This window comes from Canis aureus, chromosome 26 (genome assembly GCF_053574225.1).
Source record: "Canis aureus isolate CA01 chromosome 26, VMU_Caureus_v.1.0, whole genome shotgun sequence".
NCBI lineage: Eukaryota > Metazoa > Chordata > Mammalia > Carnivora > Canidae > Canis > Canis aureus.
The window spans coordinates 26,832,417-26,857,665 of NC_135636.1; the positions used below are offsets into that span (position 1 = coordinate 26,832,417).

The 25,249-nt window shown below is 47.3% G+C and overlaps 1 protein-coding gene across 10 annotated transcripts in view; it reads left to right on the forward strand.

Annotated features, from left to right (window-relative positions):
- Nucleotides 1-25,249, forward strand: part of TTLL9 (tubulin tyrosine ligase like 9) — a 70,633-nt gene that overhangs the window by 9,108 nt on the left and 36,276 nt on the right. For 3 of the 10 annotated variants that reach the window (XM_077872656.1, XM_077872650.1, XM_077872651.1), the window contains exons 2-10: nucleotides 1,852-1,895; nucleotides 7,110-7,202; nucleotides 10,177-10,288; nucleotides 11,004-11,189; nucleotides 17,374-17,481; nucleotides 21,378-21,446; nucleotides 22,103-22,177; nucleotides 23,352-23,442; nucleotides 24,520-24,560. In XM_077872656.1, coding sequence (XP_077728782.1) covers nucleotides 7,147-7,202; nucleotides 10,177-10,288; nucleotides 11,004-11,189; nucleotides 17,374-17,481; nucleotides 21,378-21,446; nucleotides 22,103-22,177; nucleotides 23,352-23,442; nucleotides 24,520-24,560 — 738 coding nt within the window. In that variant the 5' untranslated portion in view covers nucleotides 1,852-1,895; nucleotides 7,110-7,146. Of the gene's footprint in view, nucleotides 1-1,851; nucleotides 1,896-4,684; nucleotides 4,881-7,109; nucleotides 7,203-7,594; nucleotides 7,738-10,176; nucleotides 10,289-11,003; nucleotides 11,190-17,373; nucleotides 17,482-21,377; nucleotides 21,447-22,102; nucleotides 22,178-23,351; nucleotides 23,443-24,519; nucleotides 24,561-25,249 lie in introns of those variants that run through there. The other 7 variants (XM_077872658.1, XM_077872657.1, XM_077872659.1 and 4 more) reach the window with 4 other exon arrangements.

The following is a 25,249-nucleotide window of genomic DNA, read 5'->3' on the forward strand; positions in this document are numbered from 1 at the left end:
AAATATTTTTTTTATTTTTTATTTATTTATTTATTTATTTTTTGAAAACTAGAAAATATTGTGGAAAGAAATTAAAGAAGACTTAAGTTAATGGAGAGATAGACCATATTCATGGATTGGAAGCCTTAATACTTGATAATATCACTTCCCAAAATGATCTACAGATTGAGTACACTCCCAATAAAATCCCAACACACTTTTTTGGCAGAAATTAACAAACTGATTCTAAAATTTATATTGAAGTGCAAATGACCCCCAATTGCAAAGATAATCTTGAAGAAAACAAAGTTAGAGGACTCATACTATCTGATTTCAAGATTTACTAGAAAACTATTATAGTTAAGATAGTGCAGTAGTAACTTAAGGGTAGACAAATAAGTAAGTAAAACAGTCTAGAGATAGACCTACATATACACAGCCAACTGAATTTTGACAGAAGAGTCAATGCAACTCAGTGAGGAAAGGAAAAGTGTTTCAACCAAAGACTGGATAAACATAAAGGAAATAGAACTGAAAACATGAAAGAATATAAAATATATACCAAAAAAGAGTAGGACACCTTACTAGTGCTGGGGGAGTTACAGGGGCTTGAATGTACTACTGGGATAAGAGTTCACTTACTTTTGTAGGCGCTAATTTCTGTCAGTTTCATAAAGCAGTATCCTCTATCCCTTTCTAATGGTTCTTTTGAGGGATAGGATAGTGTGGTAAGCAGAATTATAGGTGATCCCCAAGATTCTCACCCCTTGTGTATGTACCTTGTATAATTCTTTCCCTTTCAGTGTGGGTGGAGCCTGTGAATTTGATGGGATAGTTACTACCATGATTATATGACATGCATCACATAGGACTCTATTGTGGATGACTTGGAGTGGGGAGGGTTGGAAGTCAGAGAAATGAGTTCCTGCTGGCCTGGAAGAAAGCAAACATCCATGTTGTGAATTGCCTAGGCGTCCATGTTGAAAAGAACTGCACGTGGCCTCTAGTTGCTGAGAGCAGTCCCCAGTCAACAGCTAGCAAGTAAACAGTAAAAGCAAATAAATCAGTCTGGCAACCTCAAGCACTGAACTCTGCCAACAATCTAAAATGACCTTGGAAAACGACCCCAAGCCCATGTACGAGAACCATAACCCAGGCCATCACCTTGGTTGTGGCCTTGTGAGACCTGGCTAGAAGATCCAGCTAAGCCATGCCTAAGACTCCTGGCCAATGGAAATTGCAAGACATAAATTTGTATTATTTTAAGCCATCAAGTTTGTGGCAATTTGTTATGCAGTAATAGAAAACTAATGTAGATGACAAATCTGTCCAAGTTGCAATGGTCATCCTGCACAAGACTATTTTGATTTCTTTTTTCATTCCTGCCATTAGGGATCAGTCTACCAGGACTAAAGGAATGGTAGAAGCAAAATAATACCCACACCCCACTGAGTATTTGAACGGTCCATTTTGGGTGGAAGAAATTAACTTCGCTCTGAGTCTTTGACCCAGCCCCCTTCTGGACCATGGATCTAGTCAAACATTCAAGTTTCAGTTCCTTCTCACAGAGCCTGCTGAACTCAGCCCTCAAAACTGGGGTTCAGGGTTGGACCTTTGGAGCACTAAAAGCTAAGTCATGCCTGCAGAACAATCCTGTGAGGTGGGTCCTTGAACACTTGGAGATTTATTCCAAGGACCAAGTTGGTGGGCACATGATGACCAGTGTGAACTTGGCCAGGCTGTTTCATGTCTCAGGAATTGGGCAATGTTGCATCTGATGGTTTGAGCCTTTTAATATCGGCACTAAATTGAGCTGGGAAGGCAGGGTGGATATGCAGAACCAATTACATCACTTTCTTTTTCTCCTTGCAGAATCAAAACTACAAGGGCCATGGACTGTCAAAGGGAAAAGAACGGTGAGTGGTCCCATGCAATCTAATAAATACAGAACTAACTTCCTTCCTTCTTTCCTTTTTCCATCTTTCTACTCCTTCTTTACTTCAATAATGATAATAATAATAATAATAATAATAATAAATGATCACTGAGCACTTACCATGTGCCAGACTAGTCATTTGACCTGTATAATCTTTTTGAGTCCTTACCACAATCCTTCAAAGTAGATATTACTTTTGGGTCAGATGGGAAAACTGAAGCTCAGAGAGGCTAGGTAACTTACTCAAGACTATAGGATCAGTTAGTGCCAGAGCCTGTTGGGCTCCAGGGCCCATGTGGTATCTATCTATGCCCTCCTGCTTCCTTCAACAACCACATGATGACATGATCACTCCAATGTCAACTCTGCTCTGGTCCTCTGCTTCCCTCTGCAGCAGTAATCTGGGTGCAGAAGTCAGCACCTCATTGGATCCACTAAATGGAATCTACTCATACAGAGCAGGAGAGAGCAATGTAGACTTTCCTGAAGTATTTTTGTAGGGAGTCAGAGGAGGTTACATCGCATACACTGTGACACATATTTTAGATATTTCTATTCTATTTCATTCAATATTTCCCTCTTTCGAAAGTCACATCTGGCAACACTGCCACTGAGGAGGGCATGCGTGGTCTGTGACCCTTCCCTCATACAGCACACATCAGAGCAATTCAGCACTCTTCCAGATGCTGATCCTACACTTACACACCTGTGCCTGCTTTAACCAAAAAAAAGGGCACTTCAGTTACCAGGATATGTTTTATTAGTCCAGACACCAATTAGAAATGTGTTTATCTACAAGTAATAGGAAACCCAACTAGTAGTAGCTTTAAAAAAATTGTATTAAATTTCCTCATGTAACAAAGAATCTGGAAGACTGGTGCAGTGGTTCAACACTGTCAGAGTTAGTGCCCTTGTGATTCTCTTGATCTTTTCCCTATGGACACCCAAAGGGTTGCTACAGCTCCAGCCCTCATGTTGAGATCAAGATGGGAAGAAGTGAGGAAGGAAGTCTCAAGCCACATCTCTTTCTCTCTTTATTTTAATCAAAAGAACCAATGCTTTCCAAGAACCCACCCTCTTGAGCAATCTTACATTTTTATCTTACTGACCAGAATTGTGTCACATGGACACCTCTAGCTGCACGAGACTAGGAATATAAGTTACATAGATGATGTTATATTATTATTTTACGTGCTGCTTTTGTCACATAAAATTATATTTTCAGTATTCATGTTGGTGCATGTAAGTCTGGACACATTTTAACTACTATATGTGTTCCATTGTATACCACTAGCTATTTATCTACTTCCTGTTGAAAGGCCTTTAGGTTTTGTCTTAGTATTGATTTCCTCCAGAAGCAAGCCTTGAAACAAGGATGTGAGAGCAGATTATTTGGAAGGTCAGAAGGTGATTCCAGTAAGCATTGGCAGGGAAATGAGGATGTGAGACAGCTAAGGGAAAGAAACCAATAAAAGGTGCATTACTGACAGGTTATTGTGGTGGGCAGGTGGGGCTCAATCTGGGGATTCCTAGGAGCTAGCACAGAAGACACTGCAGACTTATCCAAGGTGAGCGATGAGGAGCTGGAGGATTAATCCATCACCTCCAGTTGTCACTGGTTGTGTGCTGTTGGGGGAGGGGACTTTGGATCTGCTTTAAGCACTGGCTGAGCAGACTCTGGGAGCCAGAAAAAGTCCTCAGGCAAAAAGTTGCAAGTGCTGGCAGTGGAAAGCCCTCTGACTGACTTGCACAGGAATGGAGAATGCCCAAGGGACAAGGGTGGACTACCAACTGTGTGCTGTAGGTTATTTCCATAAAAAAATATTGATAGTTATAAATGAGCATCCCTGCCCCGTGCATACATAAGGTATCTATCTTGAGTACAGAGCTAGGATGGAACTGCCAGGTATAGAGTATGTGCAAATTCAATTTTACTAAATACTGTCATGTAGTTTTCCAGAGTGCCTTCTACCAGCAGGAGAAGAATTTCCAATTTTAGCACATTGTTGCCAAACTTGGACTTTTAGATTTTTGCCAGTCTAATGTGTATGAATAGTACCTGACAGTTTTAATATGCCAAATTGCTCTCTAAAGATTTATCCAATTTACAGTTCCATCAGTATTATAGGATAATTATCATTTCCACATTCTTGCAAATGCTTGGTATTTGTCTGGTTTTAAACATTTTCCCCAATCTGATGGATTTTGAAATTGTTCCTCTTCATTGTTTTGGATTAAGTTTTAAATGCTCCTTACTTTACTACTTTAGAGCAGTGGTTCTTAACATTTGAGGCCAGGATTTCTTTACTACTTAAAAATTATTGTGGACTCATTAATTTTTGTGCCAATATCATATTAGAAATATTGTCAATATCATATTAGAAATTTAAAGTGATAAATTAAAAATATTAATTCATTTAAAAAGCAACAGTGTACTCTACCTGATAGCATAAATAATGTATTTTTATGAACTTTTAAAAAAAGATTTTAATTATTTATTTGACAGAGAGAGAGAGAGAGAGTACAGGCAGGGGGAGCAGCAGCCAGAGGGTGAGGGAGAAGCAGGCTCTCTGCTGAGCAGGGAGCCCGATGCCAGACTCAATCCCAGGACCTTGAGATCATGACCCAAATGTAAGGCAGATGCTTAACTGACTGAGCCACCCAGGTGCCCCTATTTTTATGAACTTTAACTGTATTCTCCCTCCCCCAAATTTACTAAAATGAGTAGTAATTGTTTTTACACTTTTTGTGAATTTCTTTAATGTCTAGCTCAATAGAAAACATTTGGCCTCCCAAATCTTCTGGACTCAATCTGTTGTGATATGTTGTTTCGGTTGAAGAACGGGAAGAAAATCCAGCCTCACAAAGATATGTAGTTGGAAAAGAGAGAACTTTGCGTACTTCTGAAAGACGGTTGGGGACCCTGAGGAATACTGGGACCACTCATCAAGAATCACTATTCTAGGTGCATATTAACAATATGCATCCTCAACTCATCACTGTCTATTAGGAATCAGTATTGTACCACTTCCTGCACAACACAAGAACCCTAGAACAGCATGCTCTATTTACTCCCCTCTGGTCCTTTATGCTGTTGTTTTTGTCATGTATTTAAACACTAAAGAAAATTCTTCAGGCAGAAGGAAAATTATACCAGATGGAGATTCAGACCTACAAAAGGACTAATGTGTGAAGAGAGAGAGAGAGATTGATTTTCCAAAGATCGTAAACCCTTTCCTCTGACTAGTAGGTTGGGAGCTGCTTATCTGATTCCTCCTAAAGCTGAGTGGAACATGGACTGGACTGAAGCTTTAGTTACACTGAGTTCACTCCAAGCACAACCCCCTGTACTGCTGTTTTGAGCTTTTGCTCTGTGAAGGGGTTAGAGGGCAGTTTGGGTTTTGTTTGTTTGTTTATTGTGGTTTTTTTTTTTTTTTTTTGGTTCACTTTTGTACTCAACGCTGCCAGTACACACACCCCATCAATGTGCATGAGTATGGTTTTTCTCTCAGCTTTACTGTGTTCTCTATGGGCTTCTTTCTCAAGCAAGTTTAATGCAATGTTGTTTTGGTTTGGTTTGGTTTTGGAATGGGGCTCTTTCAGATTTTGATTTGTTTGGCCACCCTATGTATTGCCTGAGGTCAGCTGCTTTCTCCTGGAGCCTGCAAAGTTTTTTCTCCACAGCTGGCTCATTCCTCCACTTGCCCACACTCAGATACTCCCCAAACCTAGAAAATGCTGTATCTCACTGCTCCCTCACGAAAGACTTCTTTCTCTCCAGAATCAGTTCATCAAGTTTTCTTTTGTCCATTGCTCTCCACTAGCCCCATAGTCAAGTGTGATATCTATTTTGCACATTTTTTCCCTTGTTGTTACTGTAGGACTGAAAATTTTTCACATCCTTTCATATTGTGACCTGAAGCAGAAATCCTCTCCGTGGTATTTTAATTTACTTGATTGCTGGGAAGGTTGAGGATCTTTACACCTGTGTATTAGTAAGTTTTCTCTGCTGTGAATTGCCTGTTCATATCCCCTAGGCATTTTTCTATTGAGTTCTTTGTCTTTTTCTTAATGATTTGTAGGATCTCTTTATGTACTTGGTCCTAAAGTCTTATGGATTGTAAGTATTGCAAATATTTTATCTTAATCTATAGCCAGTCCTTTAACTTTATTTGTGGTATATTTTGTTACAGAGCTCTGTTTACGTACAGAAATGTGCATACATCATAACTTTACAGCTCAATGAATTAGCTTTTTTTTTCAGCTCAATGAATTTTCATCAACTTATTATACCCACATTAGGAAACAAAAATCATCAACACCCCAGAATGCCACTCATGCCCTCTCCCAATCATTCCCCCCGCAAAAGTAGCCATTATCCAGATTTCTAAAGGTGTGTTAAATTTTTTAAATTAAATATTGACTTTGAGAATCATGGATTCCTATGCAGTTGTAAGAAATAATACAGTGAGATCCCGTGTGCTCTGTACTTGGTTCCCCCAGTAGTAACAGAGAGTAAAACTATACAGTAGAGCATCACAACCAGGATAATGACATCCGTAAGGAAAATTCCCAAGGCCACCCACAAGGATCCCTCATAGCCACACCCATTCCCTCCTTCTCCTTCTGCCTTCTCCCACAGTCCCACCCTCACCCTGTCCTTAATGCTCCGCAACTGCTAATCTGTTCTCCATTTCAATGATTTTGTTATTTCAAAAAGTTATATAAGTGGAATTGTACAGTATTATAATAACCTTTTGAGGTTGGCATTTTTCACTTGACATAATTCCCTAGAGATGCATCCAGGTTGAATGTATAAATATTTCACATTTTTATTGCTAACTAGTATTCCGTGATATGGATAGACCACTATTTGTTTAACCATTCACCTGTTGAAGGACATCTGGGTTTGTTACTAGTTTGAGGCTATTATTTTTTTTAAGACTTTATTTATTTATTAATGAGAGACACAGAGAGAGGCAGAGACATAGGCAGAGGGAGAAGCAGGCTCCCCATAGGGAGCCTGATGCGAGACTCCATCCCAGGATCCCAGGATCATGACCCAAGCCAAAGTGTCTGCCTTTGAGCATTCCAGGTGCCCCAGTTTGGGGCTATTATGAATAAGGCTGCTACGAACATCCTGGTACAGGTTTCTGTGTGATCCTGAGCAAGCGTTCTGTTGCCTTTCTTGCAGAGAGCAGAGAGCATCAATCCGATTCAAGACCACTCTCATGAATACTCTCATGGATGTCCTTCGCCACAGGCCAGGATGGGTGGAAGTAAAGGAGTAAGACACCTCCCCAGCCCCTGCCAACCTCATCCCTCCTTCCCTTTGCCTCACAGGTCCTTGTCTCCCTCTGTTTTCTCCCAGTTCCCATTAGTGGCTATTGGGACTTGTGCAAAGGGACCAACACTTATTTAGGACTCAAAATGTATCAGGTGTCTTATGGACACCCTCTGTCTTTTTAAGCCTTCAACCATCCTGTAAGATATGATTATGTTCAGATGTATTAAGTCAATTGTTGAAGGTCACACAGAACATAAGAGTCAGAGTGGGGTTCACATTCAGTTCTATTGGACTATTCCACAGGCAGTGTTCTAGAGCTCTCCAGAATCAAGAAACGCAGCCATCACCCACTAGCTGGCTTGACTCCAGTGACCTGGCAAGTCCAGGTCAAGGGCTGCTCTTTCCTGGTTACTTACTAGTTCTGTGATCTTGAACAAGTTACTTGACCGCAAGCCTACATTTCTTCTTCTATGCTAGGCCCTGGGGATACTGAGATGAACAAGCATCCAATGCCTGGCACATAGTAGGTGCTAACGTAAGTTAGGGTTAAGATTTGGATGCATGTAACAGAGACCCAAAGTAAAAGAGGCTTTGACAGACTGGAAGTTATTTTTGTCTCCCATTGAAGTTCAGATGTAGGAAGTTCAGAGACAAGACAGTATAGAAATTTGGATCCATCCACTTCCATCTTTCCATTCTGCTATCCTGTCAGTGAGGTCCTTGTCATCAGGGTCTAGGGTAAAGCTCCACCATTACATCCAGAGTCCAAGCAACAGTAGGTTGGAAAAAGGCAAGAAAATGCATCCCCTGCCCTTGAAGAGCACAGCCTAGAAGTCTCTCACATTGGCCAGAACTAGGCTTAGCTGCAAAGAATCTGGAAAATATAATCTTTATTTTGGAAAATGTGGATTACATTGTCCCAGCTAAATGTCGGGAAATATTTATTATTTTTATTAAAGATTTTATTTATTTGAGAAAGAGAGAACAGGAGAGAGAGAGAGAAAAAAAAAAGAGAGAGAGAGAGCACGAGCAGGGAGAGGGGCAGAGGGAGAAGCAGACTCCCTGCTGAGCAGGGAGGCCGATGTGGGTCTTGATCCCAGGACCTGAGAGATCACCACCTGAGCTGAAGTCAGACACTTCACCGACTGAGCCACCCAGGCAACCCTAAATGTCAGGAGTTCTATTACTGTAGGGAGAGGATAGATATGAGAGGCGTGAGCAAGCAGCTGCCCTGACATGGTACTCAGTAAGTATTGTTGCTTAACAATAGCTAAGCCTGTTAGACTCTCTTTAGCACTTTACTTGCATCACCCCTGAATCATTCAGCAGATCTTCTGGGAGGTGCTATTATTGTACCCATTTACTGAAAGTCGGAAAACTGGACACAGAAGAGTTAAAAATGCCATGTGTGAGGTCACTTGACTTGGCTAGTCAGGGCTTGAGCTAGGACTGCACCTGGTCAGTCTGGGTGCAGAGTCCCAGGCTTGTCTCCACCCTGTTCTAGCAGCCTGTCTGTGAATGAGGAAACAAATGAGTGTATGGGGGAATCCATGATTCCTACTGCCTGGTACTGGAGTCTAGTCTCATCTACATGGGGCTTCAGTTACAGCTGTCATTTTTTACTTAAGAAAATGTTGAGGGGGGGGATCCCTGGGTGGCGCAGTGGTTTGGCGCCTGCCTTTGGCCCAGGGCGCGATCCTGGAGACCCGGGATCGAATCCCACATCGGGCTCCCGGTGCATGGAGCCTGCTTCTCCCTCTGCCTGTGTCTCTGCCTCTCTCTCTCTCTCTGTGACTATCATAAATAAATAAAAATTAAAAAAAAAAAAAAAAACAAAAAAACAGAAAATGTTGAGGGGGGATCCCTGGGTGGCTCAGCAGTTTAGCGCCTGCCTTCGGCCCAGGGTGTGATCCTGGAATCTCAGGATCGAGTCCCACATCAGGCTCCCTGCATGGAGCCTGCTTTTCCCTCTGCCTGTGTCTCTGCTTCTCTCTCTCTCTCTCTCTCTCTCTCTGTGTGTGTGTGTGTCTCATGAATAAATAAATAACATCTTAAAAAAAAAAAAGAAAATGTTGAGGGGTGCCTGGGTGGCTCAGTGGTTGAGCATCTACCTTTGGTTCAGGTCGTGATCCTGGGGTCCTGGGTTCGAGTCCCGCATTGGGCTCCCTGCAGGGAGCCTGCTTCTTCCTCTGCCTATGTCTCTGTGTCTCTCATGAATAAATAAAATCTTTAAAAAAAAAGGAAAGAAAAAAAAGAAAATGTTGGAAGCAATCATGGTGGCGCCGTTTTATATATGCCACATATATTTCAAGCACTTCCTCTCTGCACCACAGCTGTGACATCAGATTTGACAGATTAGTCTGGCTTTCTGTCCCCCTCTTTGGTATGGTGGTGAAAAACCAGGTCAGAATTTGGGGTGAGGCAGACCTGGGTAAGAATACTGATGCTGTCATGGCCTCAGTGAGTAGCATCATCCTCATCTGAGGGCTCCAGGGATGATTGTTGTCACTTTTTGAGGCTGCTCTGATGAGTCAATGAGAGGAGGGCTTTTTGGACTGGGAAGGGCTTGCAAATGTTACCTAATTGCACTGCTTGGTAATGTGGGCTGGGGGTGGCAACACAGATGCTTCCAGCACCCAGGCAGGTAACATGATCAGGTGAGGTTGGCTAGTTGTCATGGGCCATAGAATGTGGTGGGAACAGTGATCTGGAGAGGGTGTGCTCCTCACTCCAGCTAATGGGCGCCAGGAGGCATCAGGGCTCTGTGTAGCTGATCAGCTGATCAGCCTGGATTTGTGTAGGAACATTTCTCTAGTTCTCACTCTGGCCCCACAAAGCACATTGTAGGCAGCCATCGCCTTAAGACTCCTCATGAACATACTGCTGCTTGCGCCTCCGCTTTACCTCCCTGGGCCCCAGACCTCCAGCAATGCTGAAGTCCTCATGTGGTGACCTTTGTCCCACCCACCCGCAGTGAAGGAGAGTGGGATTTCTACTGGTGTGATGTCAGCTGGCTCCGGGAGAACTTTGACCACACCTACATGGACGAGCACGTGCGGATCAGTCACTTCCGAAACCACTATGAGGTGAGCTGGGTAGGCTGGGGGACTGAGTCAGCCAAATCACATCACTGGATGTGGCCATGAGCAGGGGCTGGTGTGGGAGTGCAAGGACCAGAATAGAAAAATGTAAGGGAATTTGGGGTACATGCCAGGTGGGGAACATGTATATAAGATACATGATGATCTAGGAGTGTGAGAGAGTAAGGATCTAGTACCCCAACAACAGGCTGTCTGCGGTGGTGGGGACTGAGGTCACAGTCTGGTTGGCATTTCAGCACTAGAGATGTGTGGGGTGAGGCCCGAAGGAGCAGGATGTTTGAGCCATCTGGTATTTCAGAGGAGAGACAGGTTGAGCAACTGAGAGCCTAAAGATGGGAGGGAGGTTTGGGAGGAACCAGACCACAGAGATGGGACCAGAAGAGCCAATGATGCTGAGATTTGAAAAGGCTAGTGCAGCTTAGCAGTTAGAAATATGAACTTTGGAGTCAGACGGGTCTGGGTCAAATCCCGGCTGTGCCTCCTTTAAGCTGGGTGACTCCAGGCAACTGACTTAACCTTTCTGACTCTTGGTTTTCTCATCTGTAAAGTAAGGATAAGTATCGAACAGCAGGCTCTCAAAGTTACTCTTACTGTGATTGTTATTTTGTGGGCCAGAGGCTGTGGGGCCAGTTGGGCTGGTTGGGCTGGAAGGTGGAGCAGGGCAGTGGGCACAAGCTTGCTCACCCACCCCGCTGCCCAGCTGACCCGCAAGAACTACATGGTGAAGAACCTGAAGCGATTCCGGAAACAGCTGGAGCGCGAGGCGGGAAAGCTGGAGGCGGCCAAGTGCGACTTCTTCCCCAAAACCTTCGAGATGCCATGCGAGTACCACCTGTTCGTGGAGGAGTTCCGCAAAAACCCAGGAATCACTTGGATCATGAAGCCTGTGAGCGCTCAGTGCCGGGAGCAGGGGGTGGGGGCTGTGGGGGGAGGCCTTCCCAGGCACCAGACGGAGCAGGGCTCCTTCATAACTCTGCCTGGCTTTTCTGCCTTCGATGCACCATCTGCCTCTTCCCAAGGGCTGACTTCATCTCCATTCCTTTGCAGTATGTGCACCCAGCCCTGACTGCTGGTACACATTAGATGCTCAATACATGTTTACCTGGTGAATGAGTGATCCCCAGGAGCCAGGGCAGGGAATCCAGAGCCACGCTAGAGCTCAGATCCCCGCCTCTCTTCTGACATGAGCGAGATGGTGGTGGCCAGGTCATGCCAAGCACGTTACTTGCTCTGCTTGGTTCTCAGGACAGCCCTTGGGAGGAACTATTAAAGATGAGGAGACTGAGACGCATTTATTCAAACCTTCCTTAGATACTCACTGAGCACTTGCTGCGTGCCAGACCTAGACCTAGGCCCTCAGCACGTAGGAAGTGGGTCTCTGCCTCCCTTGGGTGCAGACAACACAGAGACATCTGCATGAGTAGAGCTGTGCTAAGTGTCAGTAGGAGGCTCTCTGCTGCTGAGCAGGCTTTGCTGAAGGGGCACTGGGCTCTGAGACCAAACCCTTTGGTTCAAATACTGCCTCTACCACTTACAACTGTCTGACCTCAGGCAGATTACTTAACTTCTCTGTGCCCCAGTTTCCCCATCTGCAAAGTGAGACTGCAGTACCTGCTTCATAATGCTCTTGTGTGATTAAGTGAATTAATGCAGGTAGAGCTCACGTTAAGCACTCCGTAAATGACAGCTGCTACAGTTGTTATTATTATTAAAAGAATTAGTATTGGCTGTGGCCTGAAGGATGCAGAAGGGTCAGTCTGGAAAAGGGCAAAGGTAGGGAAGAGCATCCGGAAGAGGGAACTGCATGCACGGAGGCCTTGCAGTAGCCCTTCAGGGATTAAGAAACTGAGTGGAGGGATCCCTGGGTGGCGCAGCGGTTTAGCGCCTGCCTTTGGCCCAGGGCGTGATCCTGGAGACCCGGGATCGAATCCCACGTCGGGCTCCTGGTGCGTGGAGCCTGCTTCTCCCTCTGCCTGTGTCTCTGCCTCTCTCTCTCACTGTGTGCCTATCATAAATAAATAAAATAAAAAAATAAATAAAAGAAACTGAGTGGAGGGCAAGGGTGGCAGTCATTACCAGCCTCTCTATTCCTCCTTGAGTCAGGGCTGGTTTCTCACCACAAAGCCACCAGAGCCTCAAATGGCATCATCGAAGCCCCCTGCTATTTTCCGGGTTTGGGAATGTGCCAGGCCCCAGGAAGGGAGCTGTGGGGAGCAAAGAGGGGGGCAGCCTTCCTTGTGCAGCTGGGGACTTAGGGCCACTGTTGGCCGTTGCATATTTAGCCAATAGCACAGGTGCTCAGAAGGGCAGACGAAAAAACAACTTGGATGCTCCCAACTGGGTCCCAGGCAGTATTTCCCCGGGCCTCCTGCTTCTGTCCCTGGTGAGGCCCCAGGGGAGGCTTGTACCCCTTCTCTACAGCCAGAGCGGAGGGGGTTAGGCAGAAGAGAACTGCAACCCACATGGCAGTTCCAGCTCCCAGCATTATCCTCCCAGACAAATGGTAATTTGTGCTAATTGGGAAGAGCAATCGCATATTAAGTTGATTCCTTTCCCAGCCCAAGGCCTTTGTTAGAGGCAGACACAAGACGGCTGTAATTAAGAGGAGGCATCTTGGCTGCTCGAGTGTGTTCTCGCCCCTGCAGAGCTGCGCCACCCTATCTGGGGGGTGCGGGGTGCAGAGAGTGGGCTCTAACTCTGTCCTCGCTGCTTAAGAGCCGTCTGACCTGGAGCACGTTCCTCCACCCCTCTAAGTCTGCGTCCTCACCTGTAGGTAAAGTGGAAGTAACCAGTCTACCTACCTGAGGGGATCGGGAGAGAATCCAGTGAAGCAATAAATGTTCTATACATGAGTTATACAAGTTATATAAAGGGTTTGGCACTTAGGTGTCCAGTCCTTGACCATTTTTCCTGGGATTTCCAAGAGCCCAGGCAACACCTTCTCTTCCCCTGCCCCTGGAAAGCACCAGGTCAGCACTTCCCAAACCCGAATGTGCCCATTGGGCACCTGGTTAAAGGCAGAGGCTGATGCAGCAGGTCCAAGTAGGGCCTGAGAGTCTGTATTTCTGACCCCTCCCAGGTGAGGCCCTTGCTGCTGGTCCGTGGACCACACTTTGAGTTGTGAGACTGTAGAGGTGTAATTCTCAAACCTGAGAGTGCATCAGAATTTCCTGGAGAGCTTATTAAGGCCTCCTACCCCCATCCCTCAGTGTCTGATTCAGTAGGCCTGGTATGGGGTCTAAGAATTTGTATTACTTTCTTTTTTTGTTTGTTTGTTTAAGATTTTTATTTATTTATTCATGAAAAACACAGAGAGAGGCAGAGACACAGGCAGAGGGAGAAGCAGGCTCCATGCAGGGAGCCCGACATGGGACTCTATCCCCCAACTCCAGGATCACATCCTGGGCCGAAGGCAGGCGCTAAACTGCTGAGCCACCCAGGGATCCTCCTCCTCTTTTTTTAAGATTTATTTATTTATTTGAGAGAGAGTGTGTGCTGGCACAGAGAGAGCTGAGGGAGGGGCAGAGGGAGAGAGAATCCTGAAGCAGACTCCCCTGCTGAGCGGGGAGCCCGACACGGGGCTCAATCCCAGGACCCTGAGATCATGACCTGAACCATAGCCAAGAGTTGGATGTCCACTCAGGTGCCCAAGAATTTGCTTTTCTAACACGTTCCCCAGTATAGCAGCCAGGGTTCTTCAGAGTAGCAGAACCCTGAACCTCTGAACTCGAGTTCTGGGATCCTATTGTTTGGATTCCTTTGGGATGGGGAAAATGTAAAAAAAGAAGAAAAAATAGGACAATAGTCCAAATTTAGAAAATAGAGGGAAAAAAATCCCCAACGTCCCCACTCTTCCCACAAGGCCTGTCTCTGGGAGCTATTGTGTCCTTGCGCGCCCACACACAAGAGTTTTCGCATAGTTGCCGAGGTGGGGCCGCGAGGGCAGCCATTGACCTGCCTTTTTCCTCCGGCCATCTCCTCTGCACAGTCCCCTAGGGCCCCTAGGGCCTCTCCAGTGGCAGCAGAGCAGGGGCGATGAAGGGGCGAGTTGGACTCAGAAGGGAATGAGAAGCATCGTCCCCTCTATGCTATCCATCTCAGGGATGCCTCTTCCCACAGAGCTGAGCCCCAGCCTAGCTCAGAGCTCTGCGACCACTCTCAGAGCATATAAACAAGCCCTTAGGTTTGCCATTTAAAAGCCCAGGTGATGTAAAAATTGCATCGATCCGAACTTCTTTTCCATCTGAACATTCTCCCCTCCTACCAGCTCAGGCCCTCTGGGTTGGCAGGAGGTAAGAAGGAGCCAGACCATGGGACCACCTTTGCTGGTCTAGCCTCCCTCATATGGCTGGGGGGCAGGTGCTGGTTGTCAGGGCCCCAGCCTGTGCATCAGTCCTGGAGGCCTGTCCCCCAGTCCCTCTGTGTCTGGTTTCAACACTTCACTCAGGGCCATGAGCATCTTGGGCAACCACTAGGCTATTCCTGGCTCGGGTGGCCTCTGTCCAAATTGTAGGAAAAGAAGAACAGAATTTAACATTTTGTTTCTCAAGTTTACGCCATCAGAGCTTCTCAAACCTTTGCACTGCAATCTTCTAAGAGTTGGGGGATGCTTTGGGCAGCAAGTAACAGAAAACCCAAATAACAGGAGCCCAAACAAGAGGGCAGGGGTTCTGAACGGTTCTCATGTCTTGGGTATCTTTGGCATCTGGTAGAAATAGTGTTTCACTCTGTCACAAAATAGTGTTTTTATTTTTATTTTTAAAAAAGATTTCTTTCTTTCTTCTTTCTTTCTTTCTTTCTTTCTTTCTTTCTTTCTTTCTTTCTTTCTTCCTTTCTTTCTTTCCTTTCTTTCTTCTTCTTTTTCCCTTTCTTCTTTCTTTGAGAGAGAAAGCAGGGGGAGCAGCAGCAGAGGGAGAGGGAGAAGCAGACTCCTTTCTGAGCAGGGAGCCCGATGTGGGGTTTTATCCCAGGACCCCAGGATCATGACCTGAGGAGAAGACAGATACTTAACCAACTGAGCCACCCAGGCACCCTACAAAACAATGTCTTTGAAAGGATAAAGGAATTTTATTATAAAAGGAAGCAACTATATTGAAAAACAGTTAAACAAACAATCTGGGTCCTCTGAGAAACAGATGCCAAGGCAAGACTGAACATGCCAGTTCTGCCTGGAAGGAATAGGGGGAGGGAATGGGGAGAGCTGGGACAGTTGTCAGACCCCAGTGAGGGAGAGAGGGGAGAAAGAGAAGCACCTGGAGGCCTTGGGGAGGCCTCAAGCCAGAGGAAGTCCTCTCAGGAACAACCCAGCCTTCATGGCCCCCAAGGTCCTCAGCCAGTAGCAGGAGCAGCCCCTGCGAGAGAGGCCTGGCGAGCACAGTGCAGCTGGCAGCAGTCCAACACTGTCCTGCAGTCAGGGACCTGCTAGTGCCTCTCACGACAGCCACACAAACTGTGAAATATTCTTTCTGCCCTAGCAGTTTCCTTGACAGCTAAAGAGAGGTGGCGCCTCGGTGGCTCAGTCTGTTAAACACCTGCCTTCAGCTCAGGTCATGATCCCAAGGTCCTGGGCTGGACCCTGTATTGGGCTCCCTGCTCAGTGGGGAGCCTGCTTCTGCTTCTCCCTCTCGCTCTGCCCGCCACTCCCCCTGCTCATGCTCTCTCAGTGTCTCTCTCTGTTAAATAAATAAAATCTTAAAACAAACAAACAGCTAAAGAGAGTCTAACAGCAGGCTCCAGAGTTACCATAATTTCGAAGTCATAATGAGTATAAACAATATTTTGAGATGTCTGCAACCACTCTAACGTGATATATAAAAATAACAGATTTCTTTTGAGAGTGAAGTCACAGGCGCGGCTACTACTGTTGTCTGCATTCATGATGGAAAGTAATGGGAAAAACTGGTTAGGATGAAAAATTTTCTTCTTACTCAAGCTTACAGATGCCAGGACACTTCCTTTAATGATGGAAGGTCAACGCCAGAGATGACTCAACAACACTGGGCAGTTCCCACCCGGAGGACTGGCTGCTCCTCTGGGTCACAATGCAGCTGCCACAGCTTTAGCTTTGCCTCCTCATGCCTCTACCTGCTGCAGGAATAAAGGAACACCCTGGTCTTGTGTGCCCTTTGAAAAAGATGCAGACTTCCCAGAGATCACAGCCGCAGACTTCTGGCGCCTGCTGGCCCATGTCTGAAGCAGTCACTTGGCGGTGGGAGCATGGGACCACTGGGAAGGCTCAGACTCCCAGAGGGCGGGGCCACAGGGAAGAAGTGATCCAAATGGGGTTCTGTTGGGAGCACCTGGCTGGCTCAGTTGGTGGAGCACGTGATTCTTGATCTCAGGGTTGTGAGTTCAAGCCCCATGTTGAGGGTAGAGCTTGCATCAAACAAACAAAAACAAATGGGGTTCTGTTAGCAGAGAAAGAAGGGAGGTTTTTTTCCCCCTACTCAGGGTTGTTGAGTAGACCACCAACCATACGTGTAACACCCAATGCATGCCATGTGACGAATGCCACATGATGAATTGCCCCATCCCCAGAGTGGGCAGTGGCAGCGGGCCGAGGGCCATGAGTGGCCACAGGCCGTGCAAAATCAAAGTATGGCTTATCCTGATAATCCATTCATATTATTTTCCAGTTAATTTATCTTTTTATAAAAGTAATATATTTTACTCCCAAATTATCAATTAAGATGGATACTCCCAGGAGTAGGGCCATGTCCTTTGTGTGATTTTGTGTACCCCTTGGCACTTTGCAGGATGTGCATGAGCCTTGGGCTTGTGAAGCACAGATTTAATTACCTAGGTTTGTCACCTACTGGTTGGGTAACCTTGAACAGAGCACTTGGCCTTGTTCCTTGGTTATCTTGGCTGCAAAATGGGGATAGTATTAATGCCTACATCGGGGATTTTTTTTTTGGCAAAGCTTTAGCAAGGTAATGTGTGTCAATCTTGGAAGCATCTGCCATTGTTATAAACCAATCCCCTAAAGTTAGTGTTCTGGTTCTTTGCTGAACCCCAAAACTCAGTGGCTTGAAACAAAAATCATGTCTTATTTCGTTCCGAGCCTCCAGTTTGGGCAGCACTTGACAGGGAAGGCTCATCGCCATTCCAGCATCTACTGGGACGGCTCCCGCGAGGGCTGGAGGATCCGCTTCCAAGCTGGCTCATTCACTCAGCTGGCAAGTCGGGGCTGGCTGTGGGCTGGGAGCTTAGCCGGGGTGGAGGGCTGGAAGACTCAGTTGCCCTCCATGTGGGCCTCTCCATATGACCTGAGCTTCCTCCCGGCACGGTGGCTAGGTTCCAGGGGCAACCATCCCCAAAGAGAGAGCTGTGTGGATGCTGTCTTGCCTTTGACCACCCAGCATTGGCATCCACACAGCGACACTTCTGCCATACGCGATGAGTAGAGACAGTCCTAAGTGCTCGCCCAGATTCAAGGGGAGGGCACACTGACTTCACCTCTTGATGGAGGGTGGGGGGTAGTAAGGTTGTCGAAAAACATATGGGACTGGAAATATTTTTGTGACTGTTTTTGCAAACTACAATCTGCTGGAGCTAGATAGTAGGTGATTTCCAGTCTTAACAACCATGATGTATCACCAACCGGGAAGTTTATTTTCCACTCTTGAAGATTATTCCCTTAGGAAGGCATCTTCTGGAATAGGCATGTTTGCTAACATACCAACAATGCTTCAGACAATAAAGGCATCTTACCTCATCTCACAAAAAAGGTAGGAAGTTCCAGGCTTGGGGATGGGCTCAATGATACTGTTAAAAGCTGAGGTTCCTTATCTGTCTTACCCGTCTTATCACTCTGCATCTTCAGTGTGTTGGCTTTCTGCCATCAGATGTGTCACCGTGTCACATCATGATCGTGTGTGACAGTTGTAGGCCTCACCTCCTCAGACTGTGGCATTCAAAAAAAGAAAGGAGCAAGGCGTTTCTTTGTTTCCCTCCCTCCCTCCCTTCCTCTCTCACTCTCTCCCTCTTTCTCCTCCTCCTTGACCCTGATATTTTTTAACAAAGAAGAAATTCATTCTCAGAAGCCCCAAAGCCCCAAGCAGATGACTCTGTTGGTCTCATTGGCCAGAGCTAATCACGTGTTTCCCAAGAGCTGCAAGGGTGGCTGACAAAACAGGTGTGTGCTCTTTCCAGCCTCCTGGTGAGAAGTGGGCTCTGCGGCCAGAGAGAAGGCAGCCAAGGAACGTGGGGGTGGGGGTGCCAAGATCAAAAGGCAGGATTCTTAATAAAACTTCTTAATTGAGGATCCCTGGGTGGCGCAGCTGTTTAGCGCCTGCCTTTAGCCCAGGGCACGATCCTGGAGACCCGGGATCGAGTCCCACGTCGGGCTCCTGGTGCATGGAGCCTGCTTCTCCCTCTGCCTGTGTCTCTGCGTCTCTCTCTCTCTCTCTCTGTGACTATCATAAATAAATAAAAATTAAAAAAAAACTTCTTAATTTAAGTTTAGTACACAGAATATGCCAGAGTTGTGCTCAACTTGATACATTTTCACGAGGTAAGCCCACCTGAGTAAGAAGCACCCATAAACACAGCAGTGCCAGCCCCTCAGCAAGTCCCTAACAGCATAGATCCATCTGTCTGCCTCTGTTCTTTATATCATGGGAATCATGAAGTATATCTGAGTGCACCTAATTTTTCTCCCTCAACATTACGTTCAGGACTTTCATCCTGACCAGTGCAGGTGACTGTACACTGCTCATCATTATTGCTGTGTACTGTTCCATTGTGTGAATATTTATCCACTTGGGAGTTTCAAGGTTGGCGCTATTATGAATTGTGCTGCTATGGATAATCCTATACGTGTTCATGGGCACCCTCGTGCATGCATTTCTGCCGTATAGGTGCCTAGGAGAGGAACTCCTGGGTCAGAGTGGGGTAGGTGCCTATGTTCAATTTTATTGGATGCTGCCCATTTCCAACAATGTACACTCCCACCAGAAGTTGTGAGTTCGTCTCTCCACAGCGTCACCAACACTTGCTGTTGATCATTTTTATTTTTTTTTAATTTTTAAAAAATTCTTTTTTAAAGTTTTTTTTAAGATTTTACTTATTTATTCATGAGTGACACAGAGAAAGAGGCAGAGACATAGGCAGAGGGAGAAGCAGACTCCCCGCAGGGAGCCCGATATGGGACTGGATCCCGGGATTCCAGGATCACGCCCTGAGCCAAAGGCAGACGCTCAACCACTGAGCCACCCAGGTGCCCCTATTTTTTAAATTTTTATTTATTTTTTATTAAAAAAATTTTTTTTAAAGATTTTATTATTTATTCATAGAGATTCAGAGAGAGAGAGAGGCAGAGACACAGGCAGAGGGAGAGGCAGGCTCCATGCAGAGAGCCTGGCGTGGGACTTGATCCCGGGATTCCAGGATGACGCCCTGAGCCAAAGGCAGATGCTCAACCACTGAGCCACCCAGGTGCCCCTATTTTTTACATTTTTATTTTATTTTTTATTTTTTAAATTTTTACACTTGATCTTAGCCAAAAGACTGAGAAGTGAATTATTTTTTTAATTTTTTAAAAAAGATTTTATTTACTCATTTTAGACAGACAGAGCCAATGGGGAGGGGCAGAGAGAGGGAGAAAGAATCTGAAGCAGACTCCACACTGAGCCCAGAGCCCAACGTGGGGCTCAATTCCACTACTGCTGAGATCGTGCAGAAACAGAGTTGGACACTCAACCAACAAGTGAACCACTTAGGCGCCTCTATTGTTCGTTTTTATTTTTAACCACTCTCAAGAAGCATGGAGTGGTGTCCTCTTGGAGTTTTCACTTGCATTTCCTTGAGACCAATGAAGTTGAGTGGTTTTCGTTGTTTACACTGGGTGATTGTCTGTGAAGTGACTTTAAGCCCTTTGCAAGGCTGTGAGCTGTTGGAAACCCTTGATGCCACTGATTAGCTGCTTCCCAGAAGAGCTGTGCACATGCAGCTGCCCCTGAGCCACTGCCAGTGCTCCACAGTCTTGTGGGCACCCCAACTTCCGGGTGGACACACCCCTGAATCAGTCACCCAGCGCTGTGGGCAGAGCAGAGCTGGGTTTAGCTCCCACTCCTCCCACGACTAGGAGCCCTTCGTGCAGTGCACAGCCCATACAGCCATGCCCGCTCTGCCTCCCCTACATTGTACGAAGAGCCTCACACTGACCCACTAGACGGTGCTCAGAGAAGAACAGAGGGAAATGAGAGTTTGCATGCCCTGAAGGTCTTAATACTAGAGTAGAGTGGACTCAGGGGGACCAGCTCAGTGGCTACAGATAATCAAAGTGTTCTGGGGCCCAGGGATCAGATTTGTTTTAGGAGGCCCTACAAGCCAGAGCCAGGCTGGCGAATTTGAGCTCAACACAGGTTAGGCTGGCTGTGAAAGCTCCCCAGGGTCTAGGTCACCGCAATAGAATAACGTCCAGCACACAGTAGTCACCTATTACCTCCTTTTGGGATAAGTGCTTAATAGTGCTCTCCTGCAGCAGATAGGCTGCGTCAGGAGGTGGGCAAGGGTGGTGAACTCCTGGGCACCGTGGACCGCTAAGGCCAGGCAGGTGACCATCATGGAGGGATTTCAGGAGTGATGCCTTTGATGCTGACTGCTCTGCATGATATTAAAGATGTTTCCAGCCCCTAGCCTCTGTGAAGCTATGAATTATCCATGCTGGGATTCAGTTAGAGGCAGACTGATTAGTATTAGCTGAAGCAAAACCTAATTAGGAAGGCAAATTGATTTCCAAAAAAAGAATTGGATGATGTGTTCCCAAGACTGTTAGAAATGGTTTTTTAATTGTCTGCTCTTTTGTATTATTCATGCCATTGTTTGCCTTTGTGAGTGAAATTGGCCTGTCTCTCCTCCCTGCTTCCTTCTCCCTCCCGCCAGGCTTAGTACTACCTTCTCTCTGGCCCACCCCAGGGCTGGTGCTGGGCTGGGCCATTCCTCTGGGGATAGCTGGAAGCCCATGGGAAAGATAGAGACAGAAATGGTGGAGAGGTGCCCCAGGCACAGGGTCCCACAAGGAAGCACAGGGAGCTGAACGCTGACCTTTCTGCACTTACCCCTACCTCAGGTGGCCCGGTCACAGGGAAAGGGCATCTTCCTCTTCCGGAGGCTGAAGGACATCATGGATTGGAGGAAGGTAAGCTTACTTCTCCCAGTTGTTGCTCCAGAAGTCCCCCTCTGCCCTTGCTGCCATGAGGCACCCCGCCTTCCCTCCTTCAAAGCTTGGAAGGCTGCCAGAGAAGTTCTGCCCCTGGGCCTCCCCATGGGAACGAGGTCTCTGAAGTCAGATGGCCTGGATTTAAATTTTGATTTTGCCCCTGAATAGCTGCGTGACCTGGAGCAGGATACATCACCTCTCTGCCCCAAGCAAATGGAGGGTAGTAGCAATAGTACCTGCTGAGGATGCAATGAGCTAATATGCCTAAAACCCGAGAACATGGCCTCTGTACCTGGGCCTGCTGCTCACCTGGTTGGGGAGAGTTTGGCCAACTCTTGCTATGGATCCTAGGCTGAGCCTGAGGTAGCTCCCTTCCTCCCCACCGCCCAATCCCGATCCCAGGACCGGTGTAGTAGAAATCCTGGTTCCAGTCCTGCCTCTGCCACTCAGCAGCTGTGTGATCTTGGGGAAATTGCTGAACCCCTCTGAACCTTAGAGATGATAATAGTGCAGGTGAGTGACAAGAGCAGGATGACCAGCTCCTACACAACCAGCACCTCCCACATGTGCTGGTACTCAATGAATGAATTTCCCCTTTCCTCTGTGCGTTCTGATTCCTCCCATGAAATCATCAGGGTACCGCTGGAAAGAAGCTCACCGGCTTGGAAGCCCCGCCAGCCCGGAACACTGTCAATCCCTCCGGCAGCCATGTGAGTACAGGTAGGGGGTGGTTCGGGGACCCAGGAAGGGAAGGCCTGGCCCATCAGTCTCAAAGTGGGTTGGGGTTGGGGAGGTGACAGTAAATGTAGAAAATTCCACCCTGGGGGCTAATAGTCCTGAGTTCCAGAGGCTCCCTGCGCCTAGGCTGTTGTGTGACCTCACCAAGCATGTGACACTTGCCTTTGGGCCTCAGCTTCCTCCCAGGGTTACTATGAAGGGGGCCGGTGGGTGAGAAAGGGCTTTGTGGACCTTGAGGTGCTGTGCAGGTGTGAGCGAGGGCATTGCCATCTTCCTGAGCTGGGCTGGTCCGGAGAGAGCTTGCAGGCAGAGACAGGAGAGGAAGGTCCTTGGGTACCTGTGTGGCGCTCTGGACAGCACCAACCAATGGGACCTCCTCTGGGGGTGGAAAGGCGTGTGCTGTGCTCTCTGCGGTATTGCGCCCGCTAGCCACGTGTTGACATCGAGCACCTGAAAAGCTGCTGGTGCAACTTAAGGGCTGGAGTTTAACTTTCCTTTCCTTGCTTTCTTTTATATACATGAAGTTTACCATTTTAACTGTGTTTCAGTGTATAATTTAGTGGTGTGGCGTATATTCACATTTTGTGCAACCACCACACCGTCCACCTCCAGAATTCTTCTATCCATTTCCAGAACTTCATCCCCAAGAAACACAAACTCCCTACTTTCCCTCCTTGCCCCAGCCCCTGGCAGCCACCTTCTACTTTCTATCTCCATGGATTTGACCACGCCGAGGACCTCCTCCAAGTGGACTCAGACAGTATTTGTCTTTTGTGTCTGGCTTATTCTTAGTGTGATGTCCTCAAGGGGCATCCATGTGGGAGCATTTAAGTTCACTGACTTTTAATCAGTTTAAGTGTAAATGGGCAGTGCAGGTCTGGAGGTTAAATGCCAAGGCTTGACCCAGCCTGTGGGTCCACTTCCCAGTTGTACCACCGCACAGCTGTGTGACCTCGGGCAAGTCACTTCCCCTCTCTGTGCTTCAATTTCTCACCTATAAACTGGGAATAACATGAGTACCTCCCTGATTAGAGTTGATTTAACAATATACTTCAAACAATATACCCCAAGTAGAGTACCTGACACAGTACCTCCTTACGTGGGGAATGCTCCATAAATGTTAATAATAGTTATTGTTATAACTAGGATTCGAGAAGTTCTGATGACCAGAAGGATGAAATCCCCGTGGAGAACTACGTAGCTCAGCGCTATATCGAAAACCCCTACCTAATAGGAGGTGAGATGGCCGCCTTGGCTCAGAACAGCGTCAGTGCCACTTTGGCTGCTTTCACCATCTTGGGCAACGTCCTCCCCTCCCTCCCCCAATGAACCCCAGCTGAGACCTCATCCCAACACCCCGGATTCCCATGTTCCGCAGCCTGTGGCATGCCCTCTTGGGGACCCCCAAGAGACTAGAACCCAACATGCCTAAAATCCAACCTTGCCCTCCCCCTGCCATGTGGCTCATTCCTCAGCCTCCCCTTGCCCTCCCCCTACCATGAGGCTCTTTCTCCAGCCTCCCCATGTCCCCAGCCCCTCCAGGCCCTCCTTGCTAAGCCAGAGGTCAGAGACCGTTCCCCATGTGTCCCTCTCTTCCCCTCCCTGCTCTTACCTCCTCAGGCTCCCTCAGCTCTTGAATCTGTCCGAGCACCTTCACCTCAGTCTGGCCACTGTGCCCTCCCATCCTCACTGGTGCCCACTGCTGCTCGGGGCCACTGTGCTCCGCTCCAACACGGTAGCCAGGGGGACAAGATACCCTTCTGTGGCTTCCCATGGGTGGTGAAACAAAATCCAAAAACTGCATGTGAGCTGGCCTCTGCTGACCTCAGTGACCTCACTGCCCTCGTCTCCTTCCACCCTGCCTGTGCTGTCAGCCTCTGCTCTGGCCGTTCCTCCTGCCCCACAGCTTGTCCCTCTGGGCTAGGGGGGCACTTCTCTTCCTGTAAGTCACTACTTCTCCATGATCCCGTGTCTTCAGCCTTTCTCCAGCACTTTTTTTTTTTAAGATTTTATTTATTAGCACGAGCAGGGGGGGAGGGACAGAGAGAAGCGGGCTTCCTGCTGAGCAGTGGGCCTGATATGGGGGCTCAATCCCAGGACCCCAAGATCATGACCTGAGCTGAAGGCAGACACTTAACCAAGCCACCCAGGTGCCCCAGCCTCTCCCAGGCATTAACCCTCTTCATCAGTCACCCTCTCTTTGTACCCCATGTGTTTCTACGGGCACTCACCTCTGTCTGTCTATCACTATAACCAGCACAGTGCCTGGCACACAGTCTGTCTTTGTTGCATGTATTCTCTCCTTGCCTGACAGGCCGCAAGTTTGATCTGCGTGTCTATGTGCTGGTGATGTCGGTGAGTAACTAAGAGGGGGCCCTCCTCTAGCAACAGGTAAGGAACAGAAGGCAGAAACCATTCTAGGGGGGGTACCTCTGTGAGCTTGTCTGATTCTGCCTGCCTGGGAGAGCCCAGGGGGCATCTGAGGATGAGGGGGGGTACACAGATCCCATCTTAGAGAACCATCTTAGAGACCCTAGAGTCTGGATTTGCCCTCCATGTCAGCCATCCTTGGTAACCACAGCTTTTACTGAGCACCTACTAAGTGCTAAGCCCTGATGTTCAGGAGGTTTTATTTCATGTAGTCCTCCTAAGAACCAGGGAGGTAGGTTCTATTATTACCCTCATTTAACAGATGAAGAAACAGATACGAGAGGTTAAGTGGCTTGCCCAAGGTCACACACTGGTGACTGACACAGTTGGGGTTTGAATCCAGACAGCCTAGCCCCAGAGCCTGATCTCAAATGAGGAGTTTCTATGCTCTCCCCACCCCCACTCATTAAAAACCTGTTCAAAACTTCATGCTATGCTGCTCTCTGCAGGACACAGGACATAGGGGTGTGGGAGGCAGGCTCAGCCCCTGTGCTCCCCGAGCTCAGCGTCTGGTGGAAAATATGGACACGCCCTGAGCCTGCCTCCCACCCCCCTGTGTCCCGTGCATATCATGAAGGTATGTTCATTCTGTTTCCTTCTGCATCTTCTTCCCA